This window comes from Mustela nigripes, chromosome 4, assembly GCF_022355385.1.
Source record: "Mustela nigripes isolate SB6536 chromosome 4, MUSNIG.SB6536, whole genome shotgun sequence".
Taxonomy (NCBI): Eukaryota; Metazoa; Chordata; class Mammalia; order Carnivora; family Mustelidae; genus Mustela; species Mustela nigripes.
In genome coordinates, this window is record NC_081560.1 from 87,315,736 (window position 1) to 87,343,574 (window position 27,839).

At 38.7% G+C, this 27,839-nt stretch overlaps 1 protein-coding gene across 4 annotated transcripts in view; it reads right to left on the minus strand.

The window, feature by feature from the left end:
* SRPK2 (SRSF protein kinase 2) overlaps window positions 1-27,839 on the minus strand; it is a 145,575-nt gene that overhangs the window by 36,552 nt on the left and 81,184 nt on the right. For all 4 annotated transcript variants that reach the window (XM_059397008.1, XM_059397010.1, XM_059397009.1 and 1 more), the window contains 4 exons: window positions 5,757-5,865; window positions 4,988-5,075; window positions 4,706-4,793; window positions 2,698-2,804 (listed from right to left, as the gene is read on the minus strand). In XM_059397008.1, coding sequence (XP_059252991.1) covers window positions 2,698-2,804; window positions 4,706-4,793; window positions 4,988-5,075; window positions 5,757-5,865 — 392 coding nt within the window. The remainder of the gene's footprint in view (window positions 1-2,697; window positions 2,805-4,705; window positions 4,794-4,987; window positions 5,076-5,756; window positions 5,866-27,839) is intronic.

A 27,839-nucleotide genomic window follows, 5' to 3' on the forward strand; every position in this document is an offset into this window, starting at 1 on the left:
TCTCCTGCCACATGTAGCTTCCTGAAAGCAACCATTAAGCTTCAGACGACACGCATTGGAAAGCCACTAAAGGTTTTGGAGTGAAGCAAAGTTTTGTTTTGGAAGGTAATTGCCAATGGAAAGCAGATAAAAACTGGCACAGGGAAATGGAGTAGGTATGCGCAGGCCTCTGGGAGAGTCGAGAGAAGCCCATTAAAAGGTACTGGCTGGAGGTGCTAAGGGTCTGAACTAAGGACAGTGGTGCTGGAAAGGGAAAGATCCGGAGTAAAAGGCACAGCACAGGAGGGAAGGAGGGCCAGGCGACCAGGGAAGCTTGCCAAGTGAAAGAGGATGGGGGACTGGAGCGGGGTCAGCCACACCTGACTTCGAAGACAAGGGAGGCCACGTAGTGACAGAGTATTAGAAAGCTGGTCTACCTTGTCTGTTCCAGGAAGCACTGAAACTGTGAGGTCTATTAATAGGTCTATTAATAGACCTCCGCTATTACCTAGGAGTCAAAAGTACTGAATCCATAGGCTAAATCTAAAGAAATGAAGGGAATTCCAGGTGACATAGATTATTAACTGGATAGATAACAATTTACTACTTTGAAAGTTACAAGTTTAGGGAAAGAACTCCAGAATCGACATCTTCCTTACATAAAATTAAGGGTGGGGTTCACACTAAAAGCAAAACTTCTAAATATTGCCTATTAATAACTAAGTACAGAAAATGATAATTTCACTTTGAATTTTTTCTAGACCAATAAAACACTGTAAGAGTGCTCAGTCCGCAAAGCTCAGTGTTATGTGAATTATACACTCATTAAAATCATTTGTTCATTTGGCAACAACCCATGAAAATTTCATTAAACTACAAGAATTTCATCTTTAGATTTACAGACTCTTTCACTTGCCTAGAAAGGCCACATTTTGTTTCCGTGTTCAGAAACACAAAATAAGTATCAACGGCTCATCTGCGAAGTCATGTCCTTTCAGTGCCCAGCGTGCGCTGTGCTGTGGTCAGTGACCTCAGACAGCCACAGACAGCTTTCAAAAAGTACCAGCTTCCAGGGGATGACAGACCTAAGTGAAACAGACGCGAGCTGGGGTTTCTCAAATTATTTGCTTTTTGTTAGAATCTGTAAATCTTAATATTTTCAGGATTTATGAAGAGATAATTAAGGCATTTTTTCAGAGTTTTAACAAGATGACTTTTTAGAGTTCAGAGTTGCCACTAATCGCTATAATACCAAGGTGTCATTTAGGAATCAAGAAATTCCAATAAAGGTTAATTGCCATCGTTAAAGGGAAATTGCTTTTTGGATTGAGATATTAGCCATGTTAAAATAATAAGTTAAAATGCTACTACCTAAAATCTAAAAGGGAACAAACAGTATTTTTAATCCAGAGCAGGCCACAAGACCACAAAGGGCATGTGCGTGTACCCAACATACTACTGTGCACAGAACAGGATTTCCCTGAATAAGCCAAGGCAAAGCGCCTTTCTCTCTCAGGCCTCTCCTTTCACAGGACATCTATAATGCTAAAAGACAAGCTGCCAATTTGCAATGCAAAGAAACAAAGATAAATGAGAACACTCAGGCTGACTAAACAATCCTACCTATATACAATTTCAAAAGCAAAATCCAAGATGCTTTCACAAACCAATTTAAGCTCCAGAATCTTCATAAAATGGGTTTAAAAACCTAGTCCTGTGCATGTATGCAAATACCATCTGAGGAAGGTTCTTTTGTAGGCGACCAGCACTTGAATTCACAACTCTTTAATTGTGAATCATTCCCTGATTCTTTTCCTATGTAAGAATTGTAGACGGAGGCCTGTGTTTTGGGTCTAGAAACCTCCCCCACCAACCCCAAGCACTAGCTTAAGCTCTGGGCCTAAACGGGCAAGGGATGGGTGCCAAATCACCCAGCCCTTTTCTTGAGCAAACCAAGTAAACCCCCTGATATATCACTTACTCTGCAGAATTGTCCATGACAATTGTCCATGATACCAGAACAGGTAATTCAGAATAAGTTGTATCCACAACTTTCCTAATGTAGGCTACAAGGGCAATGAGGAATACAGACTGATGTATTCCATGCAAAAAACCGAATCTGGTAAATTTTCTAATTAGGAGATCTTCCACATGTGTAGACTTTCATTCTATCAATCTTTGCTGGAACATCGTCCCTGAACCAGACCCAAGCTAAAGGTTTCCTTCTGTCCAGGCAACTGAACAGAGTACAAATCTAACATAAGACTCCATAAAGAACCTCAACATTCCTTATATTACCTTTCATTTAGCCTCCATCCAAAAAGACATAGAAATAGTAAAAGAGCACAAATCATCTATTTCTTCTGAATTATTTTCTAAGGAACTAAGTGGGACACTTCACAGTAATGATATTAGATAGAACAATTTAATTTCTCAGTATGCCGTATCACTTACCTTAAAAAAGGTCAGTACACCAAAAGAAATGCATGCCTGACATTTACATACTGTCCTCTGTACAAGACAGGATGGCACATGACTAAATACCTATAAAGTTGACATAACAAGTTCAACATGTTACACACTATACTATTCACATATGTATTTATGAAACAGGGATTATATTTATACGAGCGTGTGTGTGTATTTAAGAACAGGAGCTTTCGTTGAAAGTCGAGCCAGTTAGGAACTGGAGGATGGGGACTGCCCTCACATGCTCACCTGCCGAATGATACTCTTCACACAACGAACTGGGAGGCCTTGGTAGTTGGACTTGATGATCCACTTGAGGAGATGGTGGCCAAGTACTTCGAAGACCATGCAGACATCTGGGACATGGTAAAGGATCATCCAGATACATTGCCTGGAGTGATGCAATTACTCAAAGCAGCAATTTTGTGGCACTTGGCAATTTTTTCTTTATAAAATACAACATCATGGGCACCTGGGTGACATAGTCGGTTAAGTGTCTGACCCTTGGTTTTGGTTCAGGTCATGATCTCAGGGTTGTGAGATCGAGCCCTACATGGGGCTCCATGCTCAGCACGGAAACTGCTTAGGATTCTTCCTCTCCCTCTCCATCCCATTCTGCCCCTCCCCCTGCTTGTGCATACCTGCACACTCTCTCTTAAACAAAAACAAAAACCAAAACCACTTTAAAATGCAATGTTACTACTATCAATAGTGGTCATGTGCTGTTTCTCACCAAAATAAATAGATCTAACATTTCCTAAGTACTTCTATCTCCTATGTTTCTCAATGTATGCTCGTCAAACAATGTGCCTAGCCCCACACAGAAGTGGCCACAGTGAACCCAGGAGCTGGAAGAGCTTTCTGGCATCAAACAGTCCCAAGGTGGCCTGGCCATGACATAAACCCACACCTCCCTGCACTCTTGCTCATTTCAATTCCCTCCCTGATCATCAGTCGTAATGAAAGTGAGCAAGGCTGAAACCTCATAAAAACTAACTGGGGGGGGGGGGGGGACGACCCAAAAAATTCTGTCTTTAGGCAATCAAGGAGGACACTTAATTCCAAGTCAAGAGTCACACGGTCAGCCAACCAAGTCACTCAGCTGCCAGTCCCCCCCACCCCACCTCCACAGACAGAAAGAGCTGGTCCTCTGACCAGTCTCCTGCTGAATCTGTTTATTTATGGGCAGGTAGGGCAGCCCCTCTTCTTTGGATCAGTTCTGTAAGGCAGCTTATTGGGATAGATGACAGGAATTCTTTGGAGAAACTACCTGATATATAGGTAAATGGAGTGTTTGGGGTATGTATATTCCAATGGCTGTTTTTACCATTAAATAGGATGCTAGGAAACCATTATAATCCAGGTTGTCAGCGCTTTGAAGAAGAATTTAGGTCATAATTTAGAAATCTTGGCCTTGACTCTCTCTCTCTCTCTTGAGACGGAGCCCTGCATCGGGCTCTGTGCTCAGTGGGGAGTCCTGCATGAGATTCTCTCTCTGTCCCCCTTCACTCTTAAACTTGCTCAAAACATAAATAAATCTTTTCTTTTCTTTTTTTTTTTTCAAGTGGGGAAAAATGCACTCAGCAACTAGCAAAAATAATCTTGAGGCAAAGGTCAAGGTGACATTAGCAGGCATTGGTACTTACTAGTAGTAGCTTCTAGTCCAATCTCTAGAGGAAATACAGAACCTCCCTCAGACATACAGGGTATGAAGGAAGTGGCTCCCCAAGGATTAAAGCTTAGGAGATGCAGAAACAGGGTGCCATTCTGGGATCTGAAATGAGAGAAGGCTTTGTCCTTGGGCTTTTGGAGTTTGACCAGGTCAAATACGGAAATGATGGATCTGATCCAAACATGGTAAGATGACAACCCTGGCTACTGACACACTGATCTTTTGCTCCCTGTAGTCTGTAAAGATGACTATAACCCATCTTTCTCTGCTCTCCCCTCACACATATACAAGGCCCTCCCTAGCTTGGTAGTGAAGGTAGAGGGACTGTCTGTAAAGAGCCCAGTACCTGTGCAGTAAGGATGCTTAAGATGTTATACAACCTCAGAGAGATGACACCAGACACGAAATGGACTGGTGGCAGCTGGGGAGTTTTTTTGGCATACCATTTTATAACAGTCTGCAATGATATTAGAGGCTTTATGTGGACATTGATACAGCAAACAGAGGTTTAAATAAGCTTAAAATATTTCCATATTTTAAAAGTAAAAAATCATTAGGAAGAAAAGGAACTGTCAATAAGGATACGTATTCCATTCATGCCTGAAATCTTGAAGTCATCGATTAACTGTACTACCATGTCTTTATTTGGGTCAGTGGGATCACTTTCTCGAACCTATGGAAAGAAAAATGAATTCAAGAACAGAACCATTTAGGACTGAAAGTTGTTTCCATTATAACCAACCAAAAACATTTTAGCAAAAGCAATGTTTTTAAAAATAAAAGATTCAGTATTTGAACATAAAAATCCTTCTGTAAAATTTTAGTCATTAATTCTTCTTGCATTATTCACATTTTTGCCGTACTTACACATTTGAGCAATTTTATTTCATCCAAGGCTGTCTCTGTATAATGCTGGGCACTCTTTACAACTTTCATTGCAACAAATCTTTTCCCCCTTAAAAAAAATTTAACATTGTCAGCATAAGTTATCATTATAATAAAATCGATTCAATAAATAGAAACTTCTAATAACCTTCCCTTTAAAATAGTACTCTTCAAACTGTGTGGCCACAATTAAGCAATAGGCTAATGGATCAAAACAATTTCTTTTTTGCTTTGTTTTTACCTAATAAAAGTAAAGTGGACTAGAAAAATGTCAGAGTTCATCATACAGATTAAGGGTAATTCTTATAACACCTGTGTTTTATTACACACACATACACACCATCTGTGTATGTGTCCTGGGTAGGAGCTCGGTTTCAAACTATGGGGTCATGACTTTTTTTTACAAGAAAGTCAGAAACCACAGGTTTTAAAGGCCAATACATTATTATTTTACATGTGAATATTTTTCTGATGTGGATGAATTACCACAAGAACAGTATGTTTGACATAATGCTATTTCAATAAACAAGCTTCAGATATAAAAGCAGAAAAAGTTAATATATTAAGATAACACACAAATGAACTTCTTAAGGGGAGTGGGGCCGTGCAGGGTGGTGTCTAGCTGGGTGAGGCAGGCCTGTGCTAAGTACTATACACACCACAACAGAAGTAGGTGTGCTCCTCAGCCATACCTGATGATAAAGTTGAACCAGACCAGAAATCAAATGCACAAATGACAAAGTACACTTACTGCATATCCCAGCACAGCCAGACGGTTGAGAAGTGTCCCCATCCTAGCTTCCTAATGACATGGTATCGGCCATTGAAGAGGTCTCCAATTTTCACTGGATGGTAGCCACCTTTTATTAAAAAATTTTTTTTTAATTTCCGAGAAATAGTAATAAAATCTCTTCCTTTGTGTCAGTTTTTCTTCAAGATTTTATTTATTTTTAAGTAATCTTTATATCCAACCTAGGGCTTGAACTTAAGACCCCGAGATCAAGACTTACATGCTCTACTGACAGAGCCAACCAGGTACCCCCTTCAGTCAGTTCTTGATACCATTTAAGAAAGCTCTAAACAATAAAATCAGATAAAGGTATGTTTAATAATTAAACATTTTTCTCAAAAACATCTTCCATCGAGACAAAAATGTCCTTTACCTTCCTATTACACTTTCTGTTCATTCTGATTTAACTCAGAAAGACAACAAGCCATTCAGTACTCCATAACAATAATTTTGGGTTTATATTTAAGTCTAGGTATACATAATATGCACACACCAGCTTGCCACCTTCCCACAAGTCATTGTCTTCTCTTTTAAGCAATAAATTCAACACCAATCTTTTTGGGTCAGTAGAACATAACTCAACAAAATAAAAGATGTGTACTCTACCTCATTTTGCATACACCAATAGTTTATGCATAACCAATAAGGAATCATATAATGTACAGCAGTTTACCCTCCAACACAGCTTGCTCCTCTCCCCATACTTCCTCCAACCTCAAAAGCCCTGCTGAGAAACAGGCTGGAGAGAGAGAGAGAGGACACCCTGTTGAGGCAGATACTTGGGAAAGGTAAGGGTACTTTCATAGATGTCTATCATTAAAAGACCTTTACTTTGCATTTGGAAGTAAAATAAGCAGGCTAAAAAGTAGCATGTAGAATGTGATTACCATTTTTGCGAAACACACTAGGAAAAATCAAGGAGGATAAGATGTTAGCAACAGGGGCGCCTGGGTGGCTCAGTGGGTTAAGCCTCTGCCTTTGGCTCAGGTCATGATTCCAGGGTCCTGGGATCGAGCCCTGCATGGGACTCTCTGCTCAGCAGGGAGCCTGTCTCCCCACCTCTCTCTCTGCCTGCCTCTCTGCCTGCCTCTCTGCCTACTTGTGATCTCTGTCAAGTAAATAAATAAAATCTTTAAAAATAAGATTAAAAAAAAAAAAGATGTTAGCAACAAACATCTCTGGGTATAAAATTACTTTTATTCTTTTTTATCTACCTTAATTTTTTAACTAAAACAAACAATGCTTTCCTACTTCTTATTCTTTTAACATCTGCTTTTTTACTGCAATGTTGTTATCTCTCATTTTTTAAATCTACAGAATTCTTACAAATCACTCAAGAAAGACTTGGATAGTTCGTGTTCAGAGGCTCAAAGCAGGTGCAGAAGTATTCAAGCCACATCTTTTAACATATCTCAGTATCTTTCAGAGGGCTAGGAATAAACTTCAAATAACACTACAAATGTTTATGAATTTTTAAACTGTTACTCAATGGAATTAGTGAAGCAGGAATCTGACCAGATACTGAGTTTCTTACTCTCCTCCCACTATATTAACATTTCTCAGATCTTAATATCGAAGTCTTTAACAATATTCTGGGTAAAAGATATGAGCTAAAAAATAATAAATTAAGAATATGGCAAATTATTAAATGAATGACAAGATGGTGACTAAACTCACTGTAGTAATCATTTCACAATAAATAATATGTCAAGTCATATTAAGCTTATACAGTGCTGAATTATTAAATACATCTCAATAAAATTGGAAGAAAAAATAAACTAAAATTGAACTGGGCTCTGAGTTTACAATATAAGTTTTCAACCATTAAAATTAACACTGGAAAGGAGGAGGAAAAAACCTATAAATTTCCAAGTACAAATTAGGGGCACTGTGCTAGGCACTTTATTTTCAAAACCAGATTCCAAGAAAGGAAAGGAAACTACAATATGGTGCAGGCATTCCATGGTGGGAGTGGGAAGAAGAAGGGAGGAGAAGTCCTTTTGGGGAAATTTGAAGTTCAACAAAGCAAAGCAGATTTCCTGACCAAGGGGTTCAAAGAGCGCAATGTCTTAACACACAGCGGGACCTCAAAGAGAAAAGAGCAAGCTGCAAATCCCAGACATATTTGCTCATGAAATGATTTCTTCAAAAACAAAGGAAGAAAGAAAGGAAGAAAGAAAGAAACAACAGCAGCAAAAAACACCAAGTCACATTTCATAACACAAAGTATTTAGGAAATACCGAGGTCTAGGTCATTTCTTACAATCACCCCACAAAGCTGATGGTGTGATTGCTATACTGCTGAAGTGGGCACAAGTCTCTGAGACAGTAAGAGGGTCAGGGCTGGAAACTGGGTCAGATTCCGAAGTCCATGCTCTGTCTACCAGGAAGAAATGTATTACGTTTTTAACAAGTGCAGGACCATTTCCTGGTCTTAGTATTTGGGGAACACTTGAGAGCTTAATTAAAAGCTGTTTACTACTTAATTGCATATTATTCCCAATATTAAAGTCTCTAAATTTAAAAATAATTGAATTATGCATAAAGAAAAGAGATTTGTATCATTATGGTATGTTTCAGACTTGGATTCTCCAACAACCAGAAGAGCACTAGTTCCTATATAATCACAGTGTAAGCACAGCTACTCCTTTTCTCAATAAGACTCTGAAAGTTGAACAAAAGAAATTACTAGTTTAGTCACGGTATCTCAGGAGCCCACAGATGAGCTAACAATGATTTACCTAGCAGAGGATTAAAAATAATAATAAATAATAATAATAATAATATACCTAAAAGTAGGCCAACTAAAACAAGATGGGGTAAAGAAGCAATTTTTTAATACAAATATAAAAACAATAAAAAGTACTAAACACTTATCTTTTTATTTTGAAAATATGACAGAATTTCAAACCAATATTCCATATATTCTCCTACTCTAACTACCAAATCCATAGAAAAAAAGTCTCTTCTGACCATTTTTTTTTTAAAGATATTATTTATTTATCTGACAGAGATCACAAGTAGGCAGAGAGGCAGGCAGAGAGAGAAGGGGAAGCAGGCTCCCTGCTGAGCAGAGATCCCAGGTGTGGGGCTCCATCCCAGCATCCTGAGATCATGACCCGAGCGGAAGGCAGAGGCTTAACCCACTGAGCCACGCAGGTGCCCCTCTTCTGACCATTTTTCAACCTCTTCCCTTAGAAGGGTAAGTAATCATGCTGCCAGAAGGTAGACTATGACTCCCCCTAACAAACCACACCAACCTGCCCAACACCCACAGAAGTAGAGAAAAAGGACACTCCAGTAACTCTCGCAATTAATTCTCCAATTCCTTGAGATCAGCTAACAGCGTGCACTGCAGTGACTGCTAGCAATGGACACTCCATGGCTGACAACACTGCCTAGCACACAGGAATCTTAAGAACAGTCACAGAAGAGGTAAGGACATCTCCTGCTGCTGTTTAACCAACAGGCACTACAGGAATTTATCAACAGTGCTACCCACAGATCCTGTTCATGGCATCAGGCAGAGTACCAAAAAGGATCAAGCACCTGAGAATTACCATGCCTTGGGGTTCAGCTGACACACTTGTACTTCAATATTTGTATTATTCAATATAAAAACCATGCACTTATCACTTAGAAGTTCATCTCTGATTATTAAAAAATGAATACTAGATTGGATTGTAAATACTAGAGAATAAAAATTGACTGTTAAGTAATTAAGTTCACATGCTGATTTCTTCTTCAACTCCTATCCCTCCAGTACATTGAAGAAAACTGTAGCTAAAGCTCTACTCCAACTATCAAGGCTCCAAAGAAGGCAATTCTAAAACTATCCTTCTTAGCTGTGTTAGAAATTGTTGGCCAAAGATACAGATGACTCTTCTTTCCCTTGCTGAGCCAAAAATAGGGTCAATTTGAGTGAATCAAAAATTCAGAACACTGTCATACAAAATAGTTTGGAACGATTTTCAGCAAAGTCTTTATTTTCTAATAAAGATACTATATAAAGTACTCATTTCTTTTGAACCAACACTAGTTTCTCAGGCCTCTGGTGGGGAGGTTGTCTCTACAACCACCGAAGGCTATCAAAAGGTCTAAAGAAAAACTGGAGAATCAACTCCAACACATGCAGTCTTAAAACAGGAAGGTGTGGGGGCGCCTGGGTGGCTCAGTGGGTTAAGCCTCTGCCTTTGGCTCAGGTCATGACCCCAGGGTCCTGGGATAGAGCCCCAGATCGGGCTCTCTGCTCAGCAGGGAGACTGCTTCCTCCTCTCTCTCTGCCTGCTTGTGATCTCTGTCTGTCAAATCAATCCAATCAATCAATCAATCTTTAAAAAAAAAAAAAAAAGGAAGGTGTGGTAATATGTAAGTCATTCACAGAACAATAATAAAGACACACCTGGGATCACATAAGATATCTGTGCTTCTTTCCTCAAAAGTTAATAGAAAAAACAGATACAAAAGCAGTAAAGCTATGGATGATTTGAATACACCACCAACCAACTTGATATAATTGACATTTATAGAACACTCTAATCAACAGCAAACTTTTTTTTTCATTTTTTACAGAATATGTACCAACATAGACCATATACTGGGCAAAAACAAGCTTCAACAGATACTAAAAAATTCAAGTACTATTAAGTATGTTCACAGACCACAAAAGAATTAACTTAAAAATGAGTAACAGAAAATATCACAAAATTGGAAAACTAACACACTTCAGAATAACCCACAGGATAAAGAAGAAATCAAAAGGAAATTATAAAGAATTTTACACTAAATGAAAATGAAAACCTAACATCAGAATCTGCGAAATGTTGTTAAAACATTAAAACTTAAGAGGAAAATTTAGAGCACTAAATGCCTATTATCAGAAAAAAGTTCTCAAATCAATAAGCTCTGTTTCCAGCTTAAAAAAACAGAAAAAGAACAAATGTAACTTCAATTATGCAAAAGAGAGAAAATAAATACATGAGCTGTAATCAGTGAAATAAGAAACATAAGAAGAAAGAAATCAGTGAAACCAAAAGAAAATGAAAATAATAAACTGACTAAGTTGACCATGGACAAAAGAAAGAAAACAGAAATTACCAACACGAGTGAGGTGACATCACTACATATTTTATAGCTAGTAAAAGGACAGCTATAGAGAATACTACAAATTTATACCTATAAATTTGAAAACATAGACAAAATGAACAAATACCATGAAAAACACAACATACCCAAGCTCCAATCAAGAATCACATACCTAGGGGCACCTGGGTGGCTCAGTGGGTTAAGCCGCTACCTTTGGCTCAGGTCATGATCTCAGGGTCCTGGGATCGAGTCCCACATCGGGCTCTCTGCTGAGCAGGGAGCCTGCTTCCTTCTCTCACTCTCTATCTGCCTGCCTCTCTGCCTACTTGTGATCTCTGTCTGTCAAATAAATAAAATCTTTTAAAAAAAAAAAGAATCACATACCTAAAAAACTGTTTCTGTTTCTAAAAAAATCAATTCGTAGTTAAAAACCTTCCCATAAAAAATGAACTGGTGAATAATCTCAAACATTTACAGGAAAAATACTTAAAATTCTACATACTTCCTGAAAACTGAAAAGGAGGAAATACTCCTAATCTCATTCTATGAAGCCGGCATTACTTTGATTCCAAAGCCTGGCAAAGATATTATAAGAAAGTTACAGGCCAATTTTCCCCATGATGTAGATATAAAAATTCTGAACAGAATTTCATCAAATCTAATTAAACAACATATTAAAAGGATAATACTCCATGACCAAGCAGGTTTTATTCCAGGAATGAAAACTTAGGACCCATATGATTAGCTCAATAAATAGGAAAAAAAAAAATCTCCTAATAGCCAACACGCACTCCTGGTCAAAATTCTGGACAAAGTAGGAACAGAAGAGCATCTGTGAAAAACCTACAGACAGCATCAGACTTAAAGTCGCCAAGGAATGGAAAGAAGAGGGGGCTCGTTCCTAGATTAAAAGAACTTAAAAAAAACAGTTATTATAATGGGTAAATCCTATTAGGCCCCAAATTTAAAAAGAAAAAATATATAGGTATAAAGGACATTTCTTCAGACAATTAGGTAAACTTAAATAAGATATGGATTTTAGATATTACGGAATTATTCATTTTCTTAGTTCAAACAATGACATCATGGCTATATAATGAGAATGCTTATTCTTAGATAAGTCTGCTGAAAATTTTTTGGAGTACAGTGTCATGATTTTTCTAACTTCCTTTTCAGTAATTCAGCAAAAGAAAAAATATATATGTATACAATAAAGCAAATAAGGGAGAATGTCAGCAACTCCTCATCGATGCTAAAATGGTAACACCCTCCTCCACAGAGGAAATGCAGGAACTCGCTATACTATTCCTTCAACATTTCTGTATGTTCAACAATTCCCATAATAAAAAGCACGTCATTTTTAACCAGTCTCTTACTCATTCCAAATGTGTGCAGGGGAGAGGGCTGTCTAGAGGCAAGCCCCAAGCAGCTAAAAACCAGTTTCAACCACTGAAGGACAGAGGATGCTCTGCAGCGTGACCAGAGAACACACACAGGTGGGACCCTACTTTTACTAAAATGACCTTTAAGAAGGTGTGCCTGGGTGGCTCAGTGGGTTAAAGCCTCTGCTTTTGGCTCAGGTCTTGATGCCAGGGTCCTGGGAGCCCCGCATCGAGCCCCGCATCGAGCCCTGCATCAAGCCCTGCATCAAGCCCAGCATGGGATCGAGTCCCGCATTGCGCCCAGCAATTGGGCTCTCTGCTCAGCTTCCTCCTTTCTCCCTGCCTGCCTACTTGTGATCTCTGTCTGTCAAGTAAATAAATAAAAATCTTTAAAAAAATTATAAAATTACCTCTAAGAAATAAATTAGAAGGAAAGCAAAATAAAAAAAGCCTACTGAAGGTCCACTCTTGATTCCTTGCATTTATGATACTTATCATTCCTACTGAACAAGTGTGCGTGTGTGTGTGTGTGTGTGTGTGTGTGTATGCACGTGCGCACGTGTATATCAGGGGGTGGCTAGCGAGGCTCCACCATCATCAATCCCCTGCCACGAGGGAAGCACGTGGGAGTCAGAATTAGCATCCAGATGCGCCAGACTCTCAACACTGGGCTCTTTCTGCAACATCATACTTATACTAGTCACCCATGAGCTAAAATATGTAGCCCTTTTCTTTCTGTCTACAATTCTAATATGAATTAAGTGAATACTGGCATTGTGAATAAACAGAGAGAAAAAAAACTCCAAAATAAAAACTGCCATTTTCAATGATCTCTCTTTTCTCAGTATGAGGTGTTGACAACATGCCTGAGTTGGAAATGGTTTGCCTGTCAATGACTCATAAGAATCTATTGTAATTGGTCTTTATGAACAAGTTTTACAAATATTTAGCAACCATAATTTTGGTTAAGAACTAAATATGAAAATAAACTATTGCTTTAAAATTTTATCCCACATAAGCTTTGTAAAATTTCACAGTTGCGAAAATGATGTTTACACAACATCAAATAAAAAATGTTGAAATCTAAGAAAATACTCTTTTATTCATTAATAAGTTACAGCATAATTTAAATCACATGCACCCCACCCAAAACCATAAGATACCTAGGAATAAACCTAACCAAAGGGGGGGAAAAGGATCTGTACTCAGAAAACTACAGAACACTGATGAAAGAAACTGAGGAAGGCACAAAGAAATGGAAAAACATTCCATGCTCATGGATTAGAAGAATAAATACTGTGAAAATGTCTATGTTACCCAGAGCAATCTACACATTCAAAGCAATCCCTATTGGGGCGCCTGGGTGGCTCAGTGGGTTAGGCCGCTGCCTTCGGCTCAGGTCATGATCTCAGGGTCCCGGGATCGAGTCCCGCATCGGGCTATCTGCTCAGCGGAGAGCCTGCTTCCTCCTCTCTCTCTCTCTGCCTGCCTCTCTGCCTACTTGTGATTTCTCTCTGTCAAATAAATAAATAAAATCTTTAAAAAAAAAAAAAAAAGCAATCCCTATCAAACCACCATTAACTTTTTTCACAGAACTGGAACAAATAATCCTAAAATTTGTATGGAACCAGAAAACACTCCGAATAGCCAGAGGAATGTTGAAAAAGAAAACCAAAGTTGGCAGCATCACAATTCCAGACTTCAAGCTCTATTGCAACGCTGTAATCATCAGGACAGTATGGTATTGGCACAAAAACAGACACACAGATCAATGGAACAGAATAGAGAACCCAGAAACGGACCCTCAACTCTATGGTCAACTAATCTTCAACAAAGCAGGAAAGAATGTCCAATGGGAAAAAAGACAGCCTCTTCAACAAATAGTGTTTGGAAAATTTGACAGCCACATGCAGAAGAATGAAACTGGATTATTTCCTAACACCATACACAAAAATAGACTCAAAATGGATGAAAAACCTAAATGTAAGACAAGAATCCATCAAAATCCTTGAAGAGAACAAAGGCAGGGACTTCTCTGACTTAGGCCACAGCAACTTCTTGCTAGACACATCTCCAAAGGCAAGAGAAATGAAGACAAAAATGAACTATTGGGACTTCCTCAAGATAAAAAGCTTTTGCACAGGAAAGGAAACAGTCAATAAAACCGAAAGACAACCGACCAATGGGAGAAGATATTTGCAAATAACATATCAGATAAAGTGCTAGAATCCAAAATCTATAAAGAACTTATCAAACTCAACACCCAAAGAATAAATAATCTAATCAAGAAATGGGCAGAAGACATGAACAGACATTTCTGCAAAGAAGACATCCAAATGGCCAAAAGACACATGAAAAAGTGCTCCACTTTTTCATCAGGGAAATACAAATCATTTTGTATGTCATTTCATTTCATCAGGTATCAGGGAAATACAAATCAAAACCACAATGAGATATCACCTCACTCCAGTAAGAATTGCTAAAATCAACAAGTCAGGAAACAACAGGTGTTGGCAAGGATGCGGGGAACCCTCTACACAGTTGGTGGGAATGTAAACTGGTGCAACCATTCTGGAAAAGAGTATAGAGGTTCCTCAAAAAGTTGAAAACAGAGCTACCCTATAACCCTGCTGGGTAAAAAATACCACTAGTGGGTATTTACCCCCAAAATACAAATATAGTGATCTGAAGGGGCACCTGCATCCCAATGTTTATAGCAGGAATGTCTACAATAGCCAAGCTATGGAAAGAGCCAAGATGTCCATTGACAAATAATTGGATAAAGAACACACACACACACACACACAGAATATTACACAGCCATCAAAAAATGAAATCTTGCCACAGTGTGGATGGAACTAGAGGGTACTATGCTAAGTGAAACAGGTCAATCAGAAAAAGACAATGGTCATATGATCTCACTGATATGTGGAATTTAAGAAACAAGGCAAAAGATCGTAAGGGAAGAGAGGAAAAAAATGAAACAAGACAAAACCAGAGAGGGAGACAAACTGTAAGAGACTCTTAATCTTAGGAAACAAACTGAGGGTTGCTGGAGGGGAGAAGGTGGGAGGGATGGGAAACTAGGTGATGGACATTGGAGAGGGTATGTGTTATAATGAACACTGGATATTATATAAGAATGATGAATCACAGACATATACCCCTGAAAAAAATAATTGTATGTTAATGGAAATCTAAGAATAAAAAAAAAAATCAAATGTATCCCAGTAGAAACATTAATAACACTACACATTAAAAGGCAGCAGAAATTAGAGTATTAAAAAATATCCCTAGTAGCCATCAAAACAAAACAAGGCAATAAGGAAGCCTCTGAGACAACTATTAAACTCCCTTCAGATTAAGGGAGATTCAATAGTGATTCCTTAAACAAAGGAATCACTATTATTTAAAGACTCTTGAATATAGGGGTGCTTGGGTGGCTCAGTCAGTTAAGTGTCCCACTCTTGGTTTTGGTTCACGTCATCATCTCCGGGTCATGAGATCGAGCCGCCAGTCAGGCTACTGCTCCCCACAGAGTCGGCTTGGGATTCCTTCCATCTCCCTCACTCCACTGCTCCTCCCCACACTCCACCGCTTGCTTGCACACATGTGCACATGTGTTCTCTCAAATAAATACAATCATTTTTTAAAAACCCTCTGGAGGGGTGCCTGCATGGCTCAGTCAGCTAAACATCTACCTTCAGCTCAGGTCAAGATCTCAGGGTCCTGGGATTGAGCAGGGCACCAGGTTCCTTGCTCAGCAGGGAGCCTGCTTCTCCCTCTCCTCCCCTCTCCTCCCTGCTCATTCCCTCTTTCACTGTCCCTTGTCATTATCTTTCTCAAATAAATAAAATCTTATTTTAAAAAAACCCTTTTGAATATAAGTTAATCTGTTGTTATACCAAACACTCTCTGTAACACTCATGAATAGGAGAGAGCTCTACAGGGAAACCCAGAGCAAAGGAAAATGCTCCGCAAGAAGACTCCTACTTATCTATGATCTAAAGAAGTAACAACAAAAATGACCTGAGAGTAAAATATGATAAAACGGAGGAACAATTTCAGTAGTAGAGCCACAGAGATTTAAGTAAAATCCATAGATTGAGAGACCCTGAATATATAAAATGTTCATATAAAGTCCCATGAATAATTTTAAGCTCTTGCCTAACTGCCAATTACTTACTCAGATTTGTTCTTTAAAAAGGGGGCTGATTTGAATCACACTGGCATTTACTAGCTATGTGACACAGAGCAAATTAGTCTGTTTCTCTGGGAATTTGCCCCTACAAGTCACCTGATCAGGACCGTACTCGGCTACACACTCAGTGCCACGTAAGTGTTCCCTATTGTTCTGCCATTACCCAAATCCACTGTGACTAATGACAGACTAACAAGTCAGCAGACCAGGGTTCAGAGTATTGTCTATAGCTCTTTAATTCACTAATGTAGCCCAATTTGTAAAAGGTTTGTGATACACCAGATATGATGATTAAAAGCTGCCAAATGTCAAAAAGAAAGAAACTCATTTTTTTCTCAAGGTTTTTGTTTCAATTTCAGTATATTAACATATAGCATTATATTAGTTTCAGGTATACAGTATAGTGATTTCACAATTTTATACATTACTCAGTGCTCATCATGGTAATTGTACTCTTTAATCCCCATCACCTTTTTAAGTCCCCCCACTCCATTCATTTGCAGAGAACAAACTCTATAGTTAAGAGTCTGGGGGCATCTGGGTGGCTCAGTCGGTCAGGCATCCAATGCTTGGCTTCAGCTTGAGTCATGATCTCAGAGTAGTGGGTTCCAGCTCCATGCTGGACTGTGCTCAGCAGAGAGTCTGCCTGAGAGTCTCTCTCCCTTTTCCTCTGCCCCCTCCCAGTTGCACTCTCTAATAAATAAATAAGATTTTAAGATTTTATTTATTTATTTGGGAGAAGGAAAGAAAGAGAGAGAGAGCATGAGAGGGGAGGAGGTCAGAGGCAGAAGCAGACTCCCCGTGGAGCTGAGAGCCTGATGCAGGACTCGATTCCGGTGCTCTGGGATCAAGACCTGAGCCAAAGGCAGTTGCTTAACCAACTGAGCCACCTAGGCACCCTAAATAAATAAAATCTTTAAAAAAAAAAAAAAAAAGGTCTGGTTCTTGGTTTGTCTCTTTATTTTGCCCATTTGTGTTTTAACTTCACATATAAGTAAAATCATATAATATCTGTCTTTCTCTGGCTGACTTATTTTGCTTTGTATTATATTCTCTAGCACAGTCCACATTGCTGCAAATGGCAAGATTTCATTTTTTTAAGCTTTTTATTTTAAATTTATTTATTTGACAGGCAGAGATCACAAGTAGGTAGAGAAGCAGGCAGAGAGAGAGAGAGAGAGAGGTGGAAGCAGGCTCCCTGCTGAGCAGAGAGCCCAATGTGGGGCTCGATCCCAGAACTCTGGGCATGACCTGAGCCAAAGGCAGAGGCTTTAACCCACTGAGATACCCAGGCACCCCAAGATTTCATTCTTCTTTATGGTGAATATTCCACTGTATATATTTGTGTATACACACATTTTCTTTACAATTTCATCTACTGATAGACATTTCGCCTGCTTCCATAATTTATGGCCTATTATTGTAAATAATGCTATAATAAACACAAGGGTGCACGTATCCATTTGAATTGCTGCTTTAGTATTCTTTGGGTAAATACCCACTAGTCCAATTACTGGATCGTAGGGCAGTACTATTTGTAACTTTCTGAGGAAACTATACTGCTTTCATTTTTAAAAGATTTTATTTATTTATTTGGCAGTGAGAGAGAGAGCAAGCAGGGGGAGTAGGCAGAGGGAGAAACAGGCTCCCTACTGAGCAGTGAGCCCAATGTGGGGCTCGATCCCAGGACCCTCAAATTGTGACCTGAGCCGAAGGCAGCAGCTTAATGACAGAGCCACCCAAGCACCCCCATATACTGTTTTCACAGTCACTGCACCAGCTTGCATTCTCACCAACAGTGCTAGAGGGTTCTTCTTCTACATCTTCAACATGTTTTTGTTTGTTGACTTTAGCCCTTCTCACTAATGTGATACTTGTGTGAGTGTTATCTGACTGTAGTTTGATTTGTATTGCCCTGACGATGACTGATGTTGGGCATCTTTTTATGTGTCTATTGGTGATCTGGATGTCTTTTTTGGAGAAATATTTGTTCATGTTTTCTGCCCATTTTTTAATGAATTATTTGTTTTTTGGATGGTGAGTTTTATCAGTTCTTTATACATTCTGGATACTAACCCTTCATCAGATATGTCATTTGCAAATTTCTCCCTTTCAGTCGGTTGTCTTTTAGTTTTGATTGTTTCCTTCACTGTGCAGAAACTTTTTACTTTGATGGAGTCCCAGTAGTTTACTTTTGCTTTTATTTCCCTTGCCTCAGGAGGCATATCTAGACAAATTTTGCTATGGCCAATATCAGAGAAATTATTGCTTGTGCTCTCTTGCAGGATTTTTATGGTTTCAGTTTTCACATTTAGGTCTCTAACCCATTTTGAATTTATTTTGTCTATGGTATAAGAAAGTGGTCCAGTGCAGCCATCCAGTTTTCTCAACACCATTTGTTGGAGACTTTTTCCCACGGCATATTCTTTCTTGCTTTGTTCAAAATTGACTATACCATTATGGGTTTATTCCTGTGTTTTCTATCCTGTTCCACTGATCTATGTATCTATTTTTGTTCTACACTGTTTTGATTACTACAGCTTTGTAATGTAGCTTGAAACTTGGAATTGTCATGCCTCCAGTTTTGCTTCTCTTTTTTAAGATTGCTTTGGATGTTCAGGGTCTTTTGTGGTTCCATACAAATTTTAGGATTGTTCTAGTTCTGTGAAAAATGCTGCTGGTATTTTGATAGGGATTTCATTACATCTGTAGATTGCTTTGGATAGTACAGACATTTTAACAATATTTTTCTTCCCTCAATTCTTTGTGTCATGCTCATTTCTTTCATCAATGTTTTATAGTTTTCAGCATCTAGGCCTTTTACCTTTTTGGTTAAGTTTACTCTCAGGTATTTTATAATTTGGGATGCAATTGTAAATGGGATTGATTTCTTAATTTCTCTCTCACTGATTCATTATGGGTGTATAGAAATGCAACAGATTTCTGTACACTGATTCATATCCTGCACCTTTAGTGGACTTGTTTTATCAATTCTAGTGGTTTTTTGGTGGAATCTTTTGGGTTTCTGTCTTATCATGTCACCTGCAAATAGTGAAAGTTTTACTTCTTCCTTACTGATCTGGATGCCTTTATTTCTTTTTGCTGTCTGATTGCTGTGGCTAGGACTTCCAGTACGAATAGAAATGGTGAGAGTGGCTGGGTGGCTCAGTCAGTTGAGCATCTGACTCTTGGCTTTGGTTAAGGTTGTGATCTTGGAGTCATGAGGTTGAGCCCCATGAAGGGTTCCACACACAGCGTGGAATCTGCTTGAGATTCTTTCCCTCTGCAACCTCCACCCTAGTCAATGGCTCATATGCTTTTGTCAAATAAATAAAGTCTTTTTAAAAATTCATTAAAGAAACTCTTCTTTTTATTTATCAATGGTGTATTCAAACATTAAAATATACTTTTAAAAGAATCGAGGTTTTCAAAATTCAAGTTTAATGTCATTTCCTAAGAGATGTGACTGTGGCTTATCGTTGTCTTATAAAAACTGTGGCTTCTATCTTGGGTGCTCCCTCCTCTCCCTTTTCTGCTAAGTTAGCTGCCTTGTTGTGAGCAGCCCTGTGAAGGGACACACATGTGGCAGGTAACTGAGGCCTCTAATGAACAGCAGTGAGGAACTGAGACCTGCCAACAACCACCTAAATGATCGGGGAAGCAGATCCTTTGGACCAGTCAAGCCTACAGCAGACTGCAGCCCCAGCTTGATGGTAACCTCATGAGAGAACTTGGTCCCAAACCAACCAGATTTCTGCACACCTTTTGAATATAGACATTGATAGCCTTTGTTCCAGACTATCTTTCAAAGGATTCCAAGGTGAATAATAGACATACTATCTCCCACTGGAGAAGAGGGCACACTGGTTTGCTATCCAGTATGATAAGCATCTCCCCCCACCCCCAAGAACAAAGGTTGGGCAGGTTTGGTTGCATACCAGGAAAAGATTATAGAGTTTCCCAAGCCTGAAGTTCCTCAGCTTTGATACAAAGGCACAGTGTGAAGAGCACCGACCTGGGCCTGCCTCCACATGGCCTCTGTGGGACTGGGGCAGTGGGGGAACCAGTATGGACATGAGCACACGCTGCTTCTTGTGCTGTAATAAAACCCTTGGTTTCTGACGCAGGAGTATCATGTCTTCTGCAAGCATCTGTGAAACTGGCTGGCTAAGTTATCAGCTTGCAGGAAGAATAAAATCTCACAAATGTCTTGGTTCATGATAGATTTATTTTTAGCACCATGAGAAAGCACTCTTGTTTAGAGTGACTAGTTTGTTTTCATCTTATGAAAACTGTCAGTCTCACAACCACTGCATTTCCTTCCTTGCTTTGATGACTAAGGAACCCAGAGGAAAATCTGCAACACTCTTAAATTGTACAGATACCTATTTATATATCTTTATGTATAAACTTTAATGTGACTAATTTTTTCTATAATTTCCTCATTATTTGTCTATTATATTCTATGTATTTTATGTGTAAAATGTCTCAAGTATGTAAAGTTACAGCTACTTATCATTCAGGATAAGCTCAAACAAGGCCCTCTCCTTGGAAGCATTTCCTGATTTCTCCTAGATGAGGAGAAGCTCCTGTCCTGTACTACTCTTATGAACCTCTATAATGTCTCATTATGCTGTTACAAAGCACAATGTTTTAATTATTTTCTCATTTGTCTTTCCCCAGATTTTACTTTAAAGATTTTGTTGTTATTATTTTTAAAGATTTAATTTATTTATAAGACAGAGAGAGACACGCTGAGAGAGAGAACACAAGCGGGGGAGTGGGTGAGGGAGAAGCAGGCTTCCCACTGAACAGGGAGCCTGATGTGGGACTCGATCCCAGGACCCTGGGATCACGACCTGAGCCAAAGGCAGACACTTAATGACTGAGCCACCCAGGCACGCCAAAGATTTTTTTAAAGTAATCTGTCTACCCAATGTAGGGCTCAACTCAAAACCCAGAGATCAAGAGTCACACACTCCATGGAAGGAGCCAGCCAGGCGCTCCTTTCCCAGGAGATTTTAAACACTACGATGAGAGAGACAGTGTCCCTAGCACATAGTACCTGATCACAGCAGGCAAGTCAATAAAATACACGAGAGAGAAAGCAGAGAACACAAGATACACAGATGGGAGTGAGGCTGGTTGTCTGTTCCTTGGTGTGGTATGAGGAAAAACTGAAAAGGCTTTACCAGTTTAAGATGTGGGCTAGCATTAAATTCTGAGTTAATATTACACCCAAACAGAAAAACAAAAAAATACAAAAAACAGAGGAAGGCCCAGAAAGAAAAAGAGATAGCAAGAGGAAAATTACAACAGCAGGAAGGCATGCTCACAGTAAAATCAATACTTCCGTTTGCTGCTAAGAAGAAAACAAGAAAAGCACTTTGGGATCAGATTGTGAAAAGCCTTGAGAGTTGTTCGAGAGTTATTTCATTATTAACTGTGAACAGAATTTACTAATACAGCATATCCTTAGAAGATTTCCCTTTATTTCTCTTATGAACAGAAAGGGGAAAAGTAAACTAATAATTTAAATGTATCCCAAGTAATATCAAATAAATACACCGCTAAGAGAGGCGGTGGAAAAATTATACTTTTTTATATTGCAAAATTAAAATGTACAATATTTAAGACAAACTGATAAGAAGGAAAGTGAGCCCTGATACTATTTCTAAGACCCTAAACATGGCCATCAAGGATCTACAAATATTTAAGGGTTAAAGTCCACTAACAGCTCCAAATATTTACAAAGTTGGAATGTGATTCTAGACAAAAATCAAATAGAGTAAGGATTTGATCTACTTTTATGATCAATAACTAAGTTTCTTGTAATTTCTTTAGTGCCATAATTTTATAGATACAGCAAAGTTTTTCTAAAATATAATGATGTGGACATTTTCACTTTGCTAGAAAAGACCCTCAAGGGGCATCTGGCTATCTCGGTCAGTACAGCAAGCAACAACTGGTCTTGGGTTGTGAGTTCGAGCCCCATGCAGGGTGTAAAGATTACTTAAAAATAGAATCTTTAATAAGAAAGGAATGCCAGGGGCGCCTGGGTGGCTCAGTGGTTGGGCCGCTGCCTTCGGCTCGGGTCATGATCTCAGGGTCCTGGGATCGAGTCCCACATCAGGCTCTCTGCTCAGTAGGGAGCCTGCTTCCTCCTCTCTCTCTCCCTGCCTCTCTGCCTGCTTGTGATCTCAATCTGTCAAATAAATAAATAAAATCTTAAAAAAAAAAAAAGAAAAGAAAAGAAAGGAATGCCAGAGCCCACAGTGGACATGCAAATCCCATGGTGGAGCAAGGCAAACTCTAAAAGCCTAATCTCTACAGTCTGTAGTCTAGAATACTTCTGAATCACTTCTTAATCCAGGAAGAATGGTTTAGAACATAGTATTCTATAAATGTACCTTGAAGGTAGGTAGACCTTAAAATGCAGAGGAGTTAACATCAGATTATAAATGGTTAATGGATGCTTCTCATGTTTATGAGTTTCTCATACATATACATACAATATTGCAATTTCACTAAAAATATATTTTACATACAATAATCTACAAATCTCAGAATTCACAGCTAAAGAGTTCACAGACACATTTTGTATCTATTACTAATACTTTCTGTTGTTTCTCACACAGTGCCAGGCACAGCCATTTATCTCTTCATGTGTCTTTGATAGAATCTGAACCATTGCTCTATTAAATATGTTGTTATAAAATTTACCCTTAAATTGAAAAATATAGTAAAAAAAAAATAAATACTGATTCTTCAAAGTCCTTTTGAGCGTCTAGCTAATACACCTACTTAATAGTATGTTGTAAGATAAATACTCCGGAGGCTGATAGAGCTGTAATTTTTCAGGTATAATTTTGTCATTTAATGCAATCAGTCTTTATGTCTATCCCTCTACATTAATTTTGGTTGTCTGCAGTTAATTTTTTGAAGAACAGATTTCTCAGAGAAAAATACTCCCTCAAGACTTGCATGTACCTAACAGTTTACATGGGACCTTTAGAACTGAAGGTCAGTGTGACTGGATACAAAATGCTTGGCTCAGAATCTCTTTCCTTCAGTATGTCAAATGCATTACGCTATTGTCTTCTGTCCTACAACACTGATGTGCAAAAGTCTGATAACAATCTGATTTTCCTCTGATAAGATGTGGTCATTCTGCCTAAAAATTTTATCACTATATCAAGCAGATTAAGGCTGCAGTGTTTATTGGGGTTTCATGATTTTTCCAGCTTTTATATCTTGTTTCTTGTTCTTAGCCTTCTCCTTACTTGCTTTCTGGGCAAAGGAAGAGTATATATATATATATATAATTTGAAATTCTGAAAGGGTGTTACTATCCCCTTTTAGTAAACATGGGCTTTATAGTACAAGAACTTGGACATGATTCATATGTACTCAAAGATTCTGGGCTCATTCTTTGTTCTTTATGTTCTAGATAAGTTCAAATATATTAATATATGAACTGGGAAAACAACTGATCTGGGAAAACAATTGAGAACATCTTAATTGGGTAAAAGCAGAATTCAGAAATCCGAAAACAAAGAACAAAAACAAAAAAAAAACAATGAGATTTCCTTTAGTAACTAAGAAACTTTTCAAGTAAAAGTACCCTGAACGCAGTTCCCTGGCCATTTGAATCCAAAGCCCATAATTACACGCTCTCAGATACCAATATATAACTGAAAGACTACACTCCTTTCCGAAGTCAAGGCCCTTGTTATTTCTGGCTCCTATAAGACAGCAAGGATATACCGAAGTGCACAGCAAGGTCAGGCTCAACCACACAACTGCAGGTGTCTTCCCAAGCAGATGTTACATCTTTTAGAAAAAATGAAGAAGAAACATTGTGTATAATCCAAATTCTCAATTATTCTTAAGAAATTTTTAAAATGGGGAAAAGAACATAGGTATTAGAGTCAAAGGACTACAAATATAGTAAGTAAAAGATCTTCAACATATATATAGAAAAGATCTTTAACATATATATAGAAAACAGAACTTACTTTGAGCCTCAATCTGAAGTCCCATCTAGATTTATAATCCAAAAGCAAAGAATGCTTTCTAGTTTAATCATCTTGAGAAAGCCCAACTCATGTACCAACTTGTGCATACTCCTTTATGAGGCACCCGACATAGCAATTTGATACAGTTAGTGGGCTTCAGGCTTAGCACTTTGAATTTATGCCAGACAAAGAGAGTATTAAATGAATTTATGCTCTAGGAAAAGTAAAAATAAACCTAGCTAAAAAATAACCCTAGCTAAACATTCATGGGAGGCTGCAATGTCCTTTCATTAAGTTCTTGTGACATTCTTCCAACAAATCATATTCCTCAAAAAAGGACACAATATCTTCCAAACCACTTGGTCTTCTAGAACCCTGAAGTTCTATCATTAAGAAATGGACTCTACTTCTCTTCCTTGTGGATCTGATCGGCTTTCAAAATGCTTCGAGCAGAAGAATGTAGCATGAATGGCTGCATGGTTTCTGAAGCTAGGTTGTAAAAGGCAACACAGCCCTGACTTTAAAAGGTAGATGTCTGCCTTTGGAACTCTGAGTCACCAGGTAAGAAGCGTGACTACTCTGAGGCGGCCATGCTGTGAGGAAGCCAAGCCACATGGCAGGGTTCCAGCTGACAGTTCCAGTCTTCCATTCCTCTGTCCCAGGGACCAGATATGTGAGAGTAAGTATGCTTCCAGATGATTCCAGTCCCCAGCCATCAAGTCACTTCAAGCCTTTGAGATGTCTTAGCTAAAGCCACAGACACCATGCAGCAGAGGCAAACCATCCTGCTTCTGCCCTTTCCAAATTCCTGATCCATAAAATCATAAGCAAAATTGAAAGCTGGCATAAGGCTGCTGAGTTCTGCGATAATTCATTATTCAACAATAGCCAGACAGTCACTATTCTGCTTACCACAACAGCTATGTAAAACCTCCCTATTTTGCGAGAAAGAGGTAATCTCAACCTCTCCAATACTATCTCCAAAATTCACTCATTCAATTCTTTCTTTGCCAGCCCTTCAACTTCTCTTCAGATTTTTTCTCTCTCTCTTTTTTTTTAAGATGTTATTTACTTATTTGGCAGAAAGAGATCACAAGTAGGCAGAGAGGCAGGCAGAGAGAGGGGGAAGCAGGCTCCCCGATGAGCAGAGAGCCAGTTGTGGGGCTTGATCCCAGGACCCTGAGATCATGACCCGAGCTGAAGGCAGAGGCTTTAACCCACTGAGCCACCCAGGTGCCCTGAGATTTCTTCTCTTCTGCCTAGAAATGTGTTCAAGGGATCCTGTCCTAAAGTCAACTTTTCCTTGTTAATTGGGTAACCAATTTGCCTCGCCCCCAGCAAGTTAAAATGTTTTCATTTTACCCAAGGAACTGCTATGACCAATCTAGAACACCTGGTCATCTCCATGACCCCATTCGAGGGGTCTCTAGGGCACTCCCTGCAGGTAGGTCACTGACCCTGTCTTAACCTTCATCCTCCTCAAACTGTGGCTTAAGTGAATACTGCTATTATTAGATCCTTCCTTCCTGAAAACTGCTTCTTCTGTGCCTCAGACCTAACAGCCTTGGAGAGAACTTTACCATCTCAGTGTATTATTAATAGAGGAAAAATTACTATTCTCCCAGCAAGAACTTTGGTCTGGAAGTCTGATGCGAGATTTAAGTTTAAAGGTTCACAGTGAATATGAGTGATATAGTGAAAAGAGCTGAGTAGCCTGAAAGAATCGATGAAAGTCACAAAGCTACGTAGAATGATTTTAGTTAGCATATAAAAGGACAAGAGTAAAGCCTAATCAAGATATGATGAAATTATTATAAAAGAACTAAACCTTTAGTAAAAGAAACACAAGTTCACATGACACAAAAAGAATAAAATCAAGCTTTAAAAACCCAATGGTCAAAAAAATATGAAGGACACAATTAACTTTAGAAATGTTAAATACAATTGGCCAATCTTATGAAAAATCAAATGAGTAAAATAAAAACAGAGTTTACTGGTGACACTGTATAGTGGTGCTATGTGGAACCCTCATAGGAGTACCCTCATGTGGTAAATGTATAAATGTGGTAAATGTATAAATCAGTATAATATTTCTGAAGAGCAACTGGTGACTTTTTTCCCCTCTAAGATTTTATTTTTAAGTCATCTCTACATCCAATGTGGGGCTCGAACTCACAACCCTAAGTGCAAGAGTTGCAAGCTCCACTGACTGAGCCTGCCACCCCCCAATGGTGACATGTTCTCAAGTCAAAATGTACTATGCATCAAACCAGCTAATCCCATGTAAACATTCATGCTCAAAACAAACCCATAAGATAAATACACAAGCAGTTCCCAGTACTATTATTTACAACACCGAAAGGGGGAGACATTTAAGTATCAAAATTAAAGTAAATAAACAGAATATAATATTATGCAGAAAATAATGATGCAGAACTAAATTTAGATTCATGGAACTGTATCCATAAATATTACTGAAAGAAAAATAGCATGATAATGATCATGCACAGATTAATTTCATTTATGGAAATTATACACATACGAATATACATATACATTATATATATATATATCATATATACATATTCATTTAATTTATATATATATGCACATATATACACACACACATACATACATACGTTAATTTCTGGGAGGACACCTAGGAAACATTTTTTTTTTTTTAAGAGAAAAGGTTGGGGTGGGGCAGAGAGAGAACCCCAAATAGAGTCCACACCCAGCACAAAGCCTGATGCAGGGCTTAATCCCACAACTCTGAGGCCATGACCCAGGCTGAAACCAAGAGTCCAAAGCCCAACTGACTGAGCCACCCTTTAAATTCACCTTGGAAAAATGGACTGCGGAATACTGTGTTGGAAGTAAAGTGAGAACTTATTTTGCTTACTTTCCACTTGGTTTGAACTTTTAACATTACTAAAATCATTAATAATAAATTAGGAGAGGGTAGCAGTATGGCTTTCCCATGTACTGAGAGTGGAGAAAAGTTCTCACAGACCCTCATAATGAGAACATGTGTTATTATGAACCATGAGCTCAGGAATAATGGAATTTTCATCTGAGTACATGCACACATATACACAAATAGCAACGCCAAAGAAGATATGGAAATGGCCAATAAGCATATGAAAGGATGATCAGTATCAATAATCACTTAGAAAATAAGGGGTGCCTGGGTGGCTCAGTGGGTTAAAGCCTCTGCTTCAGCTCAGGTCATGATCCCAGGGTCCTGGGATTGAGCCCCACATCGGGCTCTCTGCTCAGTGGGGAGTCTGCTTCTCCTTCTGACCTTCCTTCCCCATCTCATGTTCACTCTCTCTCTCAAATAAATAAAAATCTTTAA